The 16,087-nt window shown below is 43.6% G+C and overlaps 1 protein-coding gene across 2 annotated transcripts in view; it reads left to right on the forward strand.

Moving 5' to 3' along the window:
• Positions 1 to 125: 125 nt before the first annotated feature.
• RFWD3 (ring finger and WD repeat domain 3) overlaps positions 126 to 16,087 on the forward strand; it is a 40,212-nt gene continuing 24,250 nt past the window's right edge. Inside the window, exons 1-3 of one of the 2 annotated variants that reach the window (XM_081217248.1) lie at positions 126 to 235; positions 3,273 to 4,200; positions 9,409 to 9,605. In XM_081217248.1, the coding sequence (XP_081073374.1) occupies positions 3,275 to 4,200; positions 9,409 to 9,605 (1,123 nt within the window). In that variant the 5' untranslated portion in view covers positions 126 to 235; positions 3,273 to 3,274. The remainder of the gene's footprint in view (positions 236 to 3,272; positions 4,201 to 9,408; positions 9,606 to 16,087) is intronic. The other variant, XM_081217249.1, reaches the window with a different exon arrangement.

Below are 16,087 nucleotides of genomic sequence, written 5' to 3' on the forward strand. Positions count from 1 at the left end.
TACGAAGGATCAGCCAATGAGAGCGCCGCTGTTTCAGCCAGTGGCGACCAAAGAAAGAAGAAGAGAAGGTATTGGTCGCCGACTGGGACTGCTGCCCAATAGGAGCAGGCCGAGCCCGCAACTCAGGCTGGCGGATTGAGCTGCTCCGGAAGTGGGTGTCCGGCGAGAGTTGTTATAAGGAGACTGCAGCTGCTCCACCGGTCTCGCGAGTCGGACCGCGTCCTTCCGGCTTCAGGTGAGGTGGGCGCTTTCCTCTTCCCAGACCTTGGGCCTCTGGCTCCGGGATGACTTCCCGGGCTGGGTCCGTGGACGCGGGGCCCCGGGACGCCCCACGAGATGGGCTGCGGGCCGGCCTGGAACCCGGCTGTCTGAGGAGGTTCGGCCGCTCCGGGCGGCCCCAACTGTCGGGGCTGAGGCTCCCGAATCCCCGCTCTTTCGGGGTTGCTGGTGAGGGTGGGGGCGGGGAAGGCAGGAACATCGGGGATCCCGAAAGGAGCCGACTTGGCCTCCGGGCCGGAGTCATAGGTCCAGGGTTGCTCTCCAAGCAGCCGAGCCTCAGACTCATCATCTGCAAATAACTGCCGTCCCGTGGAGCGCCCTCTACATGCATCACTTTCAAGTTGAACGAAAGACCTATTGTTCTATCCAACTTTATCTCACAGCAACACTGTGACGTAAACACTTTTATTATCCTCATTTTACAGAGGAGCAAGTCGAATAGGGAACCTCCTAAGGTCCCAGAGGTAGGATGTGACAGAGCAGGGATTTGAACCCAGGTCGGCCCCACTCTCCGCCGGCGCCTCTTATTCTTTTAACCGGGAGCCATCTTCCCGCCTGGAGCGGACATTGGTTGAAATCTGAGTGACAAAGGTTGGGAAGATGGAGGTCTAGGACCAGGCTGCTCATGGCCTGGGGCGGGGGGTGGGGGTGGGGGTGGGGAGGCAGCCGACGCACCGCTGCTCAGCCCCAGGCCTGGAGGGATTTGTGTTTTCCCCACTTTGATTGGGAAGCTTTGCTCCAGTATGGCGCTGGTTAGAGAACTTCCCGCGGTGCTAATATGTTCTTAGTTGTTGGGAGATTTTGGTTGGTTTTGTGTTTTTAGGTGGATGGTGTGTAATTCAGTAGATACTTAGCATCTGCTCTGTACTTCTTGCTGTGTAGGATACACCGATGAATCAGGTTTGGATTCGGCTCTGGGCCTTTCACATCTCATCAGAACTGGTTGTTCTCTAATCAGATATGGCGTATGATGGGAAGAAATTTCACTTTTTAATATTTAACCATACTGAGAAGTGCACAGAATAATTTTTAAAAGACCCGTGCATTCACCACACAGATCTGACAAATCTTGGCTTTGACTTTTTGATAGAATTCTTTTTTTTTTTTTTCCTTAAAAAAAAAATTCTGTATTCAAAGCTTCATGTGTACCTCTGCACCCTTCCTCTCCTGAATTTGGTATTTTTCATGCCTGGGCTTGTTTTATACTATCTTATATCTATAAATCCATATAGTAGTGTGGTTTTGCATATAAGTGTCCTAAAATTGGAATTAATAATGGAGGTTGTTCTGTAACTGATACAGTTTTTGAGGAAATTTACCGTGTTGGGGTTCTTAGAAGAGAGTGTATGGTTACATCTTGACCAGAGGTTTTGCTTCACTTTCTTCTCCATTTTGAGTTCTCTCATTCTTGTACTTTAGTTAATCAAGTATTCTAGCTTGAGCTTTTAATATTATTATTATTTTTAACTGTCTTTTGTTTTCTGAAAGAGTTACTCATGTTTATCTACCAGTCCTTCTATTAAAGCATTTACTTTGGCTGTAAATTTTCTTTTTCTAAGAGCTCTTTCTTGTTTTCTGATTTGATCATTTTTTCCTTGGCATTCTTTTAAGTTTGGATTTGTTTATTTATTTACTTATTTCTGTTTCTTGCATTGTGTTCCTTTGTTTTCTCCGAGTTTCTTCTCTTTGTCTGCTTTGGTCTCTTTCTCTCATGTTGGAGGCTTTTCTTGAATGTCAGTTGTTCTTTGGCTATTTGTTCATTTTGAGGAGAGACCCCCAGAAAACTGACTGGAAGCTCTTTATGAATGACTGAACCTTACCAACCAATGGACTTTTACTGTTAGATGTATGGGCAGAGACCCAGCCATTTTCTTGAGAGTCAGAGCTGTCAGTATTTATAGATCTTTCCTCTTGAGCTGGTTTTCTCTAGGGAACAATCCTGTAATTTCCTGCCTTGAGGCATAGAGAATGTATGTAAACCAGAATATTGCGTTCTGGATTTGTGCAGCTGGGGAGAAGGGTTGGAAGTGTCTCACACTTGTGAAAGCTTGTAGACTTTCACTTAACTCTTTGTTTTCACTGCTGGTCTTAAGTCTGTCTGGTTCACACCTCCAGTTGTCTGCAGCATAGGGGGAGGGGTTTTTTGATAGTTTGCCTGAGGGACAGATTAACTACTTTCACAGGATTTTGGTACGTGGTTTTTACAGTCCCCTCAGTGGAAATTAGCTTGCTTCTCAACAGCACACAGTCCTACCAGTTATCAGTCCGGAAAAACTGATTTGTGTGTCTCATACTCCCTTTGCCTTGTACTTGTGGATCCACTACTTTCAGTAGTTCAGTCCTCTTATCGATCTCTTTTTATGTATGTATGTATGTATGTATGTATTTATGGCTGCGTTGAGTCTTCGTTCCTGTGCGTGGGCTTTTCTCTAGCTGCAGCGAGCGGTGTCTACTCTTGGTTGTGGTGTGCAGGCTTCTCAACATGGTGGCTTCTCTTGTTGCAGAGCACGGGCTCTAGGCACGCGAGCTTCAGTAGTTGTGGCATGTGGGCCCTAGAGTGCATGGGCTTCAGTAGTTGCAGCACACAGGCTTCAGTACTTGTGGCTTGCGGCCTCTAGAGCACAGACTCAGTAGTTGTGGCGCATGGGCTTAGTTGCTCTGCAGCATGTGGGATCTTCCTGGACCAGGGATCTAACCTGTGTCTCCTGCGTTAGAAGGCGTATTCTTAACCACTGTGCCACCAGGGAAGTCCCTAGATCTATTTTAAAGGATAGTGCTGTGATCACATGACTTCATGTTTCAAAGGGCAAACAGGAAAACTGGTTATAAGTACTTATTATGAAAAAAAAAAGTCGAACAAAATCATCTCTTAAAGTTTCTCAGTTTTGCCAAGAATGATCTTAAACAGAAATATTAAAGAACAGATATGATTAGATAAAACATGTCTTATAGCTGATGTACTTTACTAATACTTACAAATATTGCTTCTTCAGTGATGGCTCATGAAGCAATGAAATGTGATCTTCAGGTGCAGTTAGATCATGGTGCTGCACAACAGCCTGCTCCCCCTGAAGTGGTCAGCGGCCAAGGGGGACCACCCCTGCTCCAGCCTTCTCATACTGAGGTGGCCAGCAGCCAGGAAGGACCACCCCTGTTTGAGCCTGCACCTGCTGCAGTGGTCAGCAGCCAAGGGGGACCAGCCCTGCTCCAGCCCCCTCCTGCTGCAGTGGTCCGCAGCCAAGGGGGACCAGCCCTGCTCCAGCCCCCTCCTGCTGCAGTGGTCCCCAGCCAAGGGGGACCAGCCCTGCTCCAGCCCCCTCCTGCTGCAGTGGTCCCCAGCCAAGGGGGACCAGCCCTGCTCCAGCCCCCTCCTGCTGCAGTGGTCACCAGCCAAGGGGGACCAGCCCTGCTCCAGCCCCCTCCTGCTGCAGTGGTCCGCAGCCAAGGGGGACCAGCCCTGCTCCAGCCCCCTCCTGCTGCAGTGGTCCGCAGCCAAGGGGGACCAGCCCTGCTCCAGCCCCCTCCTGCTGCAGTGGTCCGCAGCCAAGGGGGACCAGCCCTGCTCCAGCCCCCTCCTGCTGCAGTGGTCCGCAGCCAAGGGGGACCAGCCCTGCTCCAGCCTGCTCCACAGGTGTCCATTGGTGCGACAGAGGAGCTCTCAGGAGGAGAGACTGTGGAGATCACCAGTCCAGGAGTTTCAGAGGAGCGTAGGCAGGAATCTGGTGCTAACCCCACTGCCCATGTATCTTCACTGAATCCCGTGGACAGCTTCATCAATGGGCTGCAGAGACTTCGTGGCATGCTGGAATTCCTGAGACCAACTTCGGACCACAGGGTGGGGCCAGTGAGAGCCAGGAGGAGGAGGAGTTCTGCTTCACAGAGGGCAAGAGCTGGAGGGTCTCACAGGACAAACAGTGCCAGGTAAATATATGTATAAACAGTAGGATTAGTGCCAGGTTGGGAATTATGAACCTCAGGCCCTGATCGTAGCTCCCGTGCGGCCAAGAATTGGCATTGTGACTCGGCAAGTCAGGTGACCTTTCTGAAACCCTGTTACCGCATAAGTCAGATGAGAATAAAAGTGCTTGGCTTATTTACTTCACAAAGTAATGGAGGGGATAAGTTACACTGATACGTTTTGAAAACTCGGTGGTAGTTTGTCGGCAGCGGTTTCTGTAGAGGCTGGCTTTTCTTTCGATCATTTGTCTGTTGTTCCTCAAAAAAATATTTAACTTGCAAGGCCACTCCACTCGCCCATGTTTCATTGTTCTCCACTTAGTGGTGCAGTAGATTTTGGAAGATGGGCAGGCTGGATTTAGAGAAGCCTTGTGAAAAGTAGAGTGTGAATTAATTTAGAGCTTATCTGACTAAGTGAGAAACATTCTAGCCCTCCTCACCTGATAACTGTTGTAGAGTTAAAAATAATTTTCTTCCATAGGTTTTGGTTTGAATTTGCCTCTTGAAGGGCTTAGCTCTCAAGTCTTGACAGAGTTATTATGAAAAATAACAATTGTCTATGCCTCACCTGTTTTTTAACTTCCTTCAGCTTTTTTTGAAATACTTTGTTTCACATTTGGGCTTCTAAGTATCTTCATAATGTTGAAAGAGATTGAATTCAACCTTTTCATTTTAAATATGAAGGAAACTTGCACCCTGAGAGAGTGGTTTGTTCAGGGTCTCATAGCGACAGCACAGAGGAGGTTAGAGCTGGTATTTGAACCTGAATCTGACTGTTGTCAACAAAAACAGATAGAAGAAACTTCAGTCGACCCATTTGTTTTCTAACACTGAAAATAATGAGGTGACAATAAAAAGTGGTAGCTGGGCCATCTAATACCTATGTTTTACAAATGAGGAAGATGATGGGGTGATTTGTGATTTGACTGGGATAACTGTGAAACTGGACTGTGCCTTCTGATTCTGGATTTCAGCATCCTTTTCCATGGATCCTGCTGATTACTGTATCAGGGCCTGCTATTACTGTGGCTTAGTCTCTGTAATGCCTGGTCACTGCTGGATGTGATCCATCAAGGGTGAGAGGTGCCTAGTTCTGTGTTGACAAGAGTTGCAGATGTATGCTATTCTGTTATTTTAAGATGCTGTTTACTCGGATTTTGAAAGCAAAGTAGGATTTCATACATTTGTGTCATAGGTGAAGGTACCCTGTAGTGCAGTTTGGGGACCCTGTTGAAGTAAGGGGGCTGACAGTTGAGAATGGTGTCCCCAAGAACTGTCAAGAGGCCTCTTGCAGTAGTCCTCACGCTTGGTTGTTCATCCACTCATGAGTAGGCGGGGGTGGAGATTGCTCTTGGTTGGGGACTTTTCTGTTAACCAGTTCACAGGAGAGTGACACTTATAAACCAGATGCCAATTTACAGAGAAACTTAGAAACACCACAGAGACCGAATTCTCCTGTTGGCACAGTCAGCATGATTCTCCCAGGGGATGCTGCTACACAGAAGCCAGACTCTCAGAAAATAGCTTGATGTGTGTAGAATCTCTGCTCAGGGACTGAGCTACAGAAGTTAGATGTTAAATGGTATCAGTTAAGCTGTTTGACTGACGGTCATATGTTTGTCTCCACAAAGAGAATAAACCTTAAAGGCAAGGAATTATGCAGTTCAGTGGAGAGAACATGGATTCTGGAGCCAGATAAATGTGGCGTTAAAATTTTTTTCCTTTAAATTGTGTTGTAAACAAATTCCACACTAAATTCACATAAAAGTCTGAGCTTTTCCACGACTCATTGCTTATCCCTTCTGAATTTCTTGAGGTGAATTTCTCATTATGGTGTTTGGCGTTACTCACCCGACAGACCATTCCTGGGCCAGGTGCTGAGAGCCTGGGCCAAGGTGAGCAGCTTTTGCCTCAGACTCCACCAAGAAGCCAGAAATTGGGGAAACCTGCATAGTGGGATATTTTTCCCAACTACTTCTCAGCCAAGGTCACAAACTCCTTTCCTGTTTCTTTGTTTGAGGCTGCTTGATTCTGACAGCCAGCGTCATCACTTATTCATCAAATATTTGTAACACTCCACTATGTGAGAGACTGAACTCTTGCCTTGATGATACATTGGTGAACTGGACAGATCAGGGTACCTTTTCTCTTGGAGCTTAGGGAATCTAGGACTACAGAGGGTAAGCAAGGGGCAAGAACTTACTGTACGTTATTTAATTCAGAGATGATAAGTGCAGGAAAAAAGGAGAATTTCTTGGGTTCCAAGACTGTACTCCTAGCACTGCCTCCCAGTTGCTCTTCATAGTTCCTCTTTTATATGTCCCCACCTGACCTTGGAAATGCCTATTTTGCTATGTAAAAGCAATATTAATGAGTGATTTTTTAAAAAATAGTCAATCACTTAATTTTTTACTGGTTTCTATGCAGAATGCTATTGATATGCATGTAATAGCCTAACTTTATTATGTATTTCATTTGGTTAAAATGTTCTTAGGAAATACTGTTCTTATATTCTTATTCTCATGAGTAGCTATAGCTGCTGTTCATGCACAGTTCCTAAAATAAGTTTGTAAACTTGGTTAGCATTTTTTTTTGAAAAGGAAACCTGAGTGACATCAGTGAAAACGGCAGAGTAAGGACCTCAGAAAATTCTTTCCATAAAATCATTGAAACAGGGCTTCCCTGGTGGCGCAGTGGTTGGGAGTCTGCCTGCCAACACAGGGGACATGGGTTCAAGCCCTGGTCTGGGAAGATCCCACATGCCATGGAGCAACTAAGCCCGTGTGCCACAGCTACTGAGCCTGCACGTCTGGAGCCTGTGCTCCACAACAGGAGATGCCGCAACAGTGAGAGGCCATGAAGAGTGGCCCCGTTCACCGCAACTGGAGAAAGCCCTCGCACAGAAACGAAGACCCAACACAGCCATAAATAAATAAATAAATAGATAAATAGATAAAATCATTAAAACAACTGGCAAAATTTATCAAAATCAACTTTTCAGTACTCTGGAAATGAACGAAATACTTGTAGCAATTCAGTGAGTGATTCTCAGAGAAAACCAGCTGAATCTCAGTAAGAACTGTGAGCTTTGTGGCATTCCCTATTCCCATTCCCCTCTTCAGCTTCATAGTAGTCTTTTTTTAAAAATATTTATTTATTTATTTGGCTGCGTTGGGTCTTATTTGCAGCATGTGGGATCGATCTTTCATTGCGGCATGCGGACTTCGTTGCCCCACGGCATGTGGGATCTTAGTTCCCCGACCAGGGATCGAACCCATGCTCCCTGCATTAGAAAGCTGATTCTTAACCACTACTATGGAGGGACTTACTATGAAGTCCCTCCATAGTAGTCTTGAAAACTAAATGCCTGCAATCACAGGGAAAAGGCAGCAGCCTGGAAGCAACTAGAGAGAGTAGAATGGAATTGGAGGTCCTTCAAAACCTCATCCCCAGAGAATTCTCTTTCTTTGACCTGTTTGTTGGTTTCCTGGAAGATCCCACTTGAAAGGCAATCCCTGGCTTGTCCAGTTCAAAAATTCTAAAGCCTTTTCCCCAGGGTCTGCCTGTGGCAGTGGATGACCACTGGGGCAAACATTAGACTAACCAAAAAGCTTATAAGGAAAAGGTGGAGAATGAGATCTTCCTATGGGGTTTTGAAGAGTTCTGACATATTCCTGGGAATCTAGAAGGCCACATACATGCCCAGGGCTGTGTGCAGCTGGGCCCACAATCAGTAAAGACCTAAGAAGGCACTAAGCTCTCAGCTCTGGCTGACCTTGAGGCTCTGCATAAGCAGGAAATGAAGGCTAAGGCAGAGTTGTCACCTGCCTGGCTGATTATTGTTGATGTGTCCCAACACACACATCAAGTCCCTCAGCAAAGACTGAGAGGTATACTGATTCCAAGTGTTTAAGGAAATCTCTGTCTAGTCATGAACTGAACACTAAGCTAACCAAACAGAAACTTCAGTGGCCACACACAACAAAGAATGCAAACTTTATAGAATTAACTTCAGAAAAGTCACTAAACCAATAGTAACAACTATAAGAAAGAGCAACAACAGCAAACCCTGGGAATGGGTGAAATCTCATTTCCAGAGTTACCACATTATATTATTTGAAACGTCCAGTTTTCAAGAAAAAATAAGGTATGTAAAGAAAGTATAACCAGTACACAGGAAGAAAAAATAGAAACTGTACATGAAGAAGCCAAGATGTTGGACTTACTAAACCAACTTTAAATCTGCTATTTAAATATATTCAAAGAACTAAAGTAAAGTATAAAACAACAAAATAGACAATATCAATAAAGAGACTGAAGTTATAAAAATGTACAAAATAGAAATACTGGAATTGACACAGTAAATGGAAAAAAAATCACTATAGAGAGCTCAACAGCAGGTTTGAGCAGGCAAAAGAGAGAACTTTTCTCCTTCTTTGACATTTTTGACTTGAAAAGTGGCTCAAGATAAGAGGTGAAACAATGATGACCATAGCCAGGCTTCATACCTCAAAAGACCTTGGTCTTAAGTAGCTGCAGAAGCAGAATCCCATGAGGCCATATTTGATCAGTAGGGCCCTTTTAGGGCTTCCCTGGTGGCGCAGTGGTTGAGAGTCCGCCTGCCGATGCAGGGGACGCGGGTTCGTGCCCCGGTCTGGGAGGATCCTACATGCCGCGGAGCGGCTGGGCCCGTGAGCCATGGCCACTGAGCCTGCGTGTCTGGAGCCTGTGCTCCACAACGGGAGAGGCCCGCGTACAGCAAAAAAAAAAAAAAAAAAATAGGGCCCTTTTTCGTCTTGCCCACTCTCTTTTCAACCCCCTAATATCAGCAGACAAATTGCTGAGTCAGCCCTCCCCCCCTCCTTCCTTCCTTTATATTAATGAGTCATGTCTTTAAAAGGTATTGACAAAAGAAATGCCAGTAAAGTAGGATTAGCTTTTAGCAGAGGGGTCAGGCTTCAGTGTGGGCTAATGGAATACTTGAGTGGAAAGAGCATGTCTAGTCCAGTCAGCACCTGCCTGAATCTCTATTCCTACTTGAACGTTCAAAGGCAGCATTTAATGGCCTGGTGATGCATTAAAATGACTAGGATTTACCTCCAAATTACTGTGGATTATTCTTGTGATGATGGTACATTGTACAAGAATTCTGTTGTCTTTCTGCATATATAGGTTGAGAGCACCGTTGGATGCTTACTTTCAAGTAAACAGGACGCAGCCTCATTCGCCAGCCACCTCTTATGGTTCAGAGACTAGGAATCCTGTCTCTGAAGACTTGCAGGTATCAGGTAGTTCTGACAGTGACGGCTCCACAGAGTATGAAGAGGGAGTTGTCCAGGCAGAGGAACCTGAAGCTGTGGTTTTAGAAGGTGAGTGTTTTATCCAGATTTGATTCACAAGGTCAATATCCGGAAAGCTTAGACTCCAGAAGGCTAGAAATTCTAGACTTGTGTTTTGATACTTTCCCTTTTCACCCCAAATGTCATAGATTAATGCTTTATAGTACAGAACTTTCACTGGCCATAACTGTATAGAGAGGATTTGATCTGGCTTGCAATTTAATGTGATTTGTGACCCATTGAGTTGGTCACTTTATAATGGCATTTTACATTCCCTTTCGTTTTCTTAGACATTTGAGAAGGAAGTAGATTATTTAAAAGAAAATCTTCGTAAATTTAGTACCCTGTCTAGTCCAGTACTTTTTAAGTCCTAGTGTAATGTTACGTGTTGTGCAAGTGGAACTTTATTTAACAGTAGATGGGCAGAGACCCCTTAAGCATACGCTTGTATTAAAAATCTCTCTGGGGACTTCCCTGGTGGCGCAGTGGATGAGAATCCGCCTGCCAATGCAGGGGACACGGGTTCGATCCCTGGTCTGGGAGGATCCCACGTACTGCGGAGCAACTAAGCCCACGAGCCACAACTACTGAAGCCCACACACCTAGAGCCCGTGCTCCACAACAAGAAAAGCCACCACAAGGAGAAGCCTGCGCACCACAATGAAGAGTAGCCCCCGGTCGCCACAACTAGAGAAAGCCCCGTGCGCAGTAACAAAGACCCAACGCAGCCAAAAATAAATAAAATCTTTACCCAGAAAAAAAAAAAAACCAAAAAACCTATCTGATACTCTACACTGTGGTCTTCTCACAGTAAAGGTAACCAAGGCTTGGAGAAATGGCTTTCCAGGTCTGTGATAGGAAATATACAAGATGGGCCTAGGGCATTTTATTGTGCTGGAAAGCAAGGAAGCCGTCTGAGTCTTACAGAGTTACGTCAGTAGGCACAGGCGCAACCTTGAAAGAGATCCTACTGGCCTAAGTTGGGACAGTTTGAGCATTAAAAAGAATAATGAATGTATTCTTAGATTACAGATTGAAATACATCAAATCTGTGTGAATCTATAAATTCATAATTGTGCACTTTAAAAAAAAAACACCTGGGGCTTCCCTGGTGGCGCAGTGGTTGAGAGTCCGCCTGCCGGTGCAGGGGACACGGGTTCATGCCCCAGTCCGGGAGGATCCCGCATGCCACGGAGCGGCTGTGCCCGTGGGCCATGGCCGCTGAGCCTGCGCGTCCGGAGCCTGTGCTCCGCAGTGGGAGAGGCCGCAACAGTGAGAGGCCCGCGTACAGCAAAAAAAAAAAAAAAAAAAAACACCTTACTTAACCACCATCATAAGTTATTAGAGCCCTGACTCATTGCTCTGAAAACTTGAATAAAGGATTAAGCATTTATCCTGCCTTTCCTAATTGAACTGTATCCAGAAAACCAAATAGTTGATGGAGAAGGTCTTTTAAGTTTGTTTTTAAAGACTTTTTTTTTTAAGCGTAGTTTATGGTTCACAACAAAACTGAAAGGAAGGTAGACAGATCTCCCATATACACCTGCCCCCCTTCCTCCCCCACACATACATGCATTGCCTCCCCATTATTGGCACCATTCACCAGAATGGTGCATTAGTTACACACTATAATCACTCAAAGTCTTTGGTTTACCTTGGGGTTTACTGTTGGTGTTGCACATTCTGTAAGTTTGGACAAATGTATAATGACATACATCCATCATTATAATATCATATGCAGTATTTTCAGTGCCCAAAAGGTCCTCTATGCCCTGCCTATTCTTCCCTTCCACCCACCCCCTAAGGAAGTTTTGTTTAATAGAAAAATCCCAGCTAGTAATTGTAGCATGAATGATAGGGGGAAAAATTATCATTTTGTGACTCCTAATGAATTGATGTATCTAGTCAAAGATCATCAGTGACTCTTAAAACCATTAGGTTGGAAGGTTGGTGGGAGTCTTTAATAGAGGGACCAGGCTGACACCACCGGAACCCATTGATCAATCTTAGCATTTCAGAAAGTGAAACCACCAGATTTTATGTGCCTCTTGATGTGCTGCAATCAGAAATGTCCAGGGCTTCCCTGGTGGCGCAGTGGTTAACAATCCACCTGTCAATGCAGGGGACACGGGTTCAATCCCTGATCCGGGAAGATCCCACATGCCGCAGAGCAACTAAGCCCGTGCGCCACAACTACTGAGCCTGCGCTCTAGAGCCCATGTGCCACAACTACTGAAGCCCACACACTTAGAGCCCGTGCTCCGCAGCAAGAGAAGCCACTGCAATGAGAAGCCCACGCACCACAACGAAGGGTAGCCCCCGCTGTCCACAACTAGAGAAAGCCCGTGTGCAGTGACAAAGACCCAACACAGCCAAAAATAAATAAATTAATTTATTTTTTAAAAAAAAAAGAAAATGTCCATACCACCTAGTAAGTACTGTTGCCCCCCGTAAAAACCCTGAATCAACTTGAGACTCTAGATATAATAAACAGTTTAAGCAGTTTACAGGAAGGAAATAAAGGAACAAGATGAGCAATAACTCAAAAATGCAGTCATTCAAATCTAAAATGTAAGACATTCTACAAATGGAACATCTAGAAGAAGGCCTATACATATATGAAAATCTAATACATTGTAAAGGGAATATCTCATATCAGTGGGGAAAAAATAGACATAATTAATATTATTGTTAAAACTGTATAGCTAACTGGAAAACAAATTTGGATTTGTTCCTCAATACTATAAACTAGGATATAAGAGGTTAGAGATCTAGTGTGGAAAATGAAACCATTTAGTATTAGAGGAATACATGAGTGATAAAATCTAGGAGTAAGGAGTACTTCAAAATATAGAAGAAATATAAGAAAATTAACATAAAATTTTTTTTAAAGTTATGACAGCCAGCATAGATATTTTGTTTCCACTTATGTAAAATGTCCAGAAAAGACAAATCTTTAGAGACAAAGTAGATTAGTGGTTGCGTAAGGGCTGCTGGTACAAATGGGGAATGATTCTAAATTGGTGTGATGGATATTTTTGGGGTGATAGAAATGTTTTAAAATTGGATTGTGGGGGCTTCCCTGGTGGCGCAGTGGTTGAGAGTCCGCCTGCCAATGCAGGGGACACGGGTTCATGCCCCAGTCTGGGAAGATCCCACGTGCCGCGGAGCGGCTGGGCCCGTGAGCCCTGGCCACTGGGCCTGCGCATCCAGAGCCTGTGCTCCGCAACAGGAGAGGCCACAACAGTGAGGCCCGCGTACCGCAAAAACAAAAAAACAAAAAAATTGTATTGTGGTAATGATTGTACAACTCTGTAAATAAGTTTAAAAATATCTTGAGGAAGTAGTTGGTCAAATCTAGGATGTAGGACATTTCACAGGACCAGTGACCAGATTTCTCCAACAAATGAGTGACAAAACAGGTGAATTTTAATTTAGAACTTCTCTTAATCAAAAGACGTCATTAAAAGAGTGAAATGGCAACCCATTGACTAGAGAAAACATTCATAATACATATATCCAGAAAAGGGCTTATATCTAGAATACATAAATAACTTCTACAACCTTATAGAATAATGGGCCAAAGATTTGCAAAGGTACTTCCAAAACAAGATAGCCAAATGGCCAATAAATATATACAGAGACTTGATTAGTCATCAGGGAAATACAGATTAAAACCACAGTGTGGTAACTGATATGCACCCACCGCAACAGCTAAAATTTAAAAGACTGACAATATCAAGTATTGGGAAGGATATAAAGCAACCAGACCTCTCATACAGTACTGGTGGGAGTGTAAATTTTTTTTTTTAATGCTGCTTATAAGAGGTTCACTTTATTTTTTTATTGAAGCATAGTTGATTTACAATGTTAATTTCTGCTGTACAACAAAGAGATTCAGTTATACATATATATATGTATATTCTTTTTCTATATTCTTTTCCATTATGGTTTATCATAGGATATTTATTTATTTATTTATTTTTGGCTGCGTTGGGTCTTTGTTGCTGCGCGTGGGCTTTCTCTAGTTGCGGTGCCTGGGCTTCTCATTGCTGAGAATGGGCTCTAGGCGTGCGGGCTTCAGTAGTTGTGGCATGTGGGCCAGTAGTTGTGGCACATGGGCTTAGTTGCTCCTCAGCATGTGGGATCCTTCCAGACCAGGGATTGAACCCATGTCCCCTGCATTGGTAGGTGGATCCTTAACCATTGCGCCACCAGGGAGGTCCCTCTTCTGCCCATTTTTTGTTGGGTTGTTTTTTTGTTGTTGAGTTGTATGAGCTGTTTGTATATTTTGGAAATTAAGCCCATGTCGGTCGCATCTTTTGCAAATATTTTCTCCCATTCTGTAGGTTGTCTTTTCATTTTGCTATGGTTTCCTTTGCTGTACAAAAGCTTGTAAGTTTGATTAGGTCCCATTTATTTATTTTTGTTTTTATTTCTATTGCTTTGGGAGACTGACCTAAGAAAACATTGGTATGATTTATTTTGCCTATGATCTCTTCTTAGGAGTTTTATGGTGTCATGTTTTATGTTTAAGTCTTTGAGCCATTTTGAATTTATTTTAGTGTATGGTGAGAGGGTGTGTTCTAACTTCATTTATTTACGTATGGCTGTCCAACTTTCCCAACACCACTTGCTAAAGAGACTGTCTTTTTCCCACTGTATATTCTTGCCTCCTTTGTTGAAGATTAATTGACTGTAGGTGTGTGGGTTTATTTCTGGGCTCTATTTTCTGTTCCATTGATCCATATGTCTGTTTTTGTGCCAATACCATGCTGTTTTGATTACTGTAGCTTTGTGATATTGTCTGAAGTCTGTGAGGGTTATGCCTCCTGCTTCGTTCTTTTTCTTCAGGATTGCTTTGGCAATTCTGGGTCTTTTATGGTTCCATATAAATTTTAGGATTATTTGTTCTAGTACTGTGAAAAATGTCATGGGTAATTTGATAGGGATTGCATTAAATCTGTAGGTTGCTTTGGGTAGTATGGCCATTTTAGCAGTATTAATTCTCCCGGTCCAAGAGCATGGGATATCTTTCCATTTCTTTGAATCATCTTCAGTTTCCTTTATTAATGTTTTATAGTTCTCAGTGAATAAGTCTTTCTCCTCCTCAGTCAGGTTTATTTCTAAACATTTTATTTTGGGGGGTGTGATTTTTTTTCTTTCTTCTTTTTGGCTGCACAGTATGCAGGATCTTAGTTCCCCGACCAGGGATTGAACTCATATCCCATGCAGTGGAAGTGCGGAGTCTTAACCATTGGACTGCCAAGGAAGTCCCTTGCGGGTGTTTTTTTTGTTTTGTTTTTTTTTGCAGTATGTGGGACTCTCACTGTTGTGGCCTCCCCCATTGCGGAGCACAGGCTCAACGGCCATGGCTCACGGGCCCAGCCGCTCTGCGGCATGTGGGATCTTCCCAGACCGGGGCACGAACCCGTGTCCCCTGCATCGGCAGGCGGACTCTCAACCACTGCGCCACCAGGGAAGCCCGCGGGTGTGATTTTTAAAAAAGGTATTGTATTTTTACATCCCCTTTCTGATACTTCATTGTTAGTGTAAAGAAATGCAGCCGATTTCTGTATGTTAATCTTGTATCCTGCTACCTTGCTGAATTCCTTTATCAGTTCTAGTAGTTTTTGTGTGGAGTCCTTAAGATTTTATATATATAGTATCATATTATCTGCATATAATGACAGTTTTACCTCTTCCCTTCCAATTTGGATACCTTTTATTTCTTTTTCTTGTCTGATTGCTGTGGCTAGGACTTCCAGTACTATGTTGAATAGAAGTGGTGAGAGTGGGCATCCTTGTCTTGTTCCAGATTTTAGCAGGAAGGCTTTCAGCTTTTCACAGTTTAGTATTATATTGTCTGTGAGTTTGTCATAAACAGACATGTTTATGACAAAAAACATGTTCTTGTTTTTTGAGGAAGGCATGTATCGCTTGAACTTCCCTGTAAGAACTGCTTTTGCTGCATCCCATAGATTTTGTATGGTTGTGTTTTCATTGTCATTTGTCTCAAGGTATTTTTTAATTTCCTGTTTGACTTCATCATTGACCCATTGGTTTTTTTAGTAGCATGTTGTTTAGTTTCCATGTAATTGTTTTTTTCTCATTTCTTTTTCTGTGGTTGATTTCTAGTTTCATGCTGTCGTGGTCACAAAAGATGCTTGAGATAATTTCTAAAAATATCAATTAAGTCTAACAGTTCTCTTGTATCATTTAGGATCTCTGTTTGCTGTATTGATTTTCAGTCTAGAAGATCTGTCCATTGATGTGAGTGGGGTGTTAAAGTCTCCTACTATTATTGTATTCCTGTCAGCCTCTCCCTTTATGTCTGTTAACTGTGTTTTATGTATTTCGATGCTTCTATATTAGGTGCATACATGTTGACGAGTTAAAAATCCTCTTCTTGTATTGATCCTTTTATCATTATATAGTGTCCTTTATCTTTCCTTGTGGCCTTTTTCTTAAAGTCTATTTTGTCTGATGTGAGTATTGCGACCCCCACTTTC

This window comes from Mesoplodon bidens (assembly GCF_964165515.1).
Source record: "Mesoplodon bidens genome assembly, chromosome: 18".
Lineage (NCBI taxonomy): Eukaryota > Metazoa > Chordata > Mammalia > Artiodactyla > Ziphiidae > Mesoplodon > Mesoplodon bidens.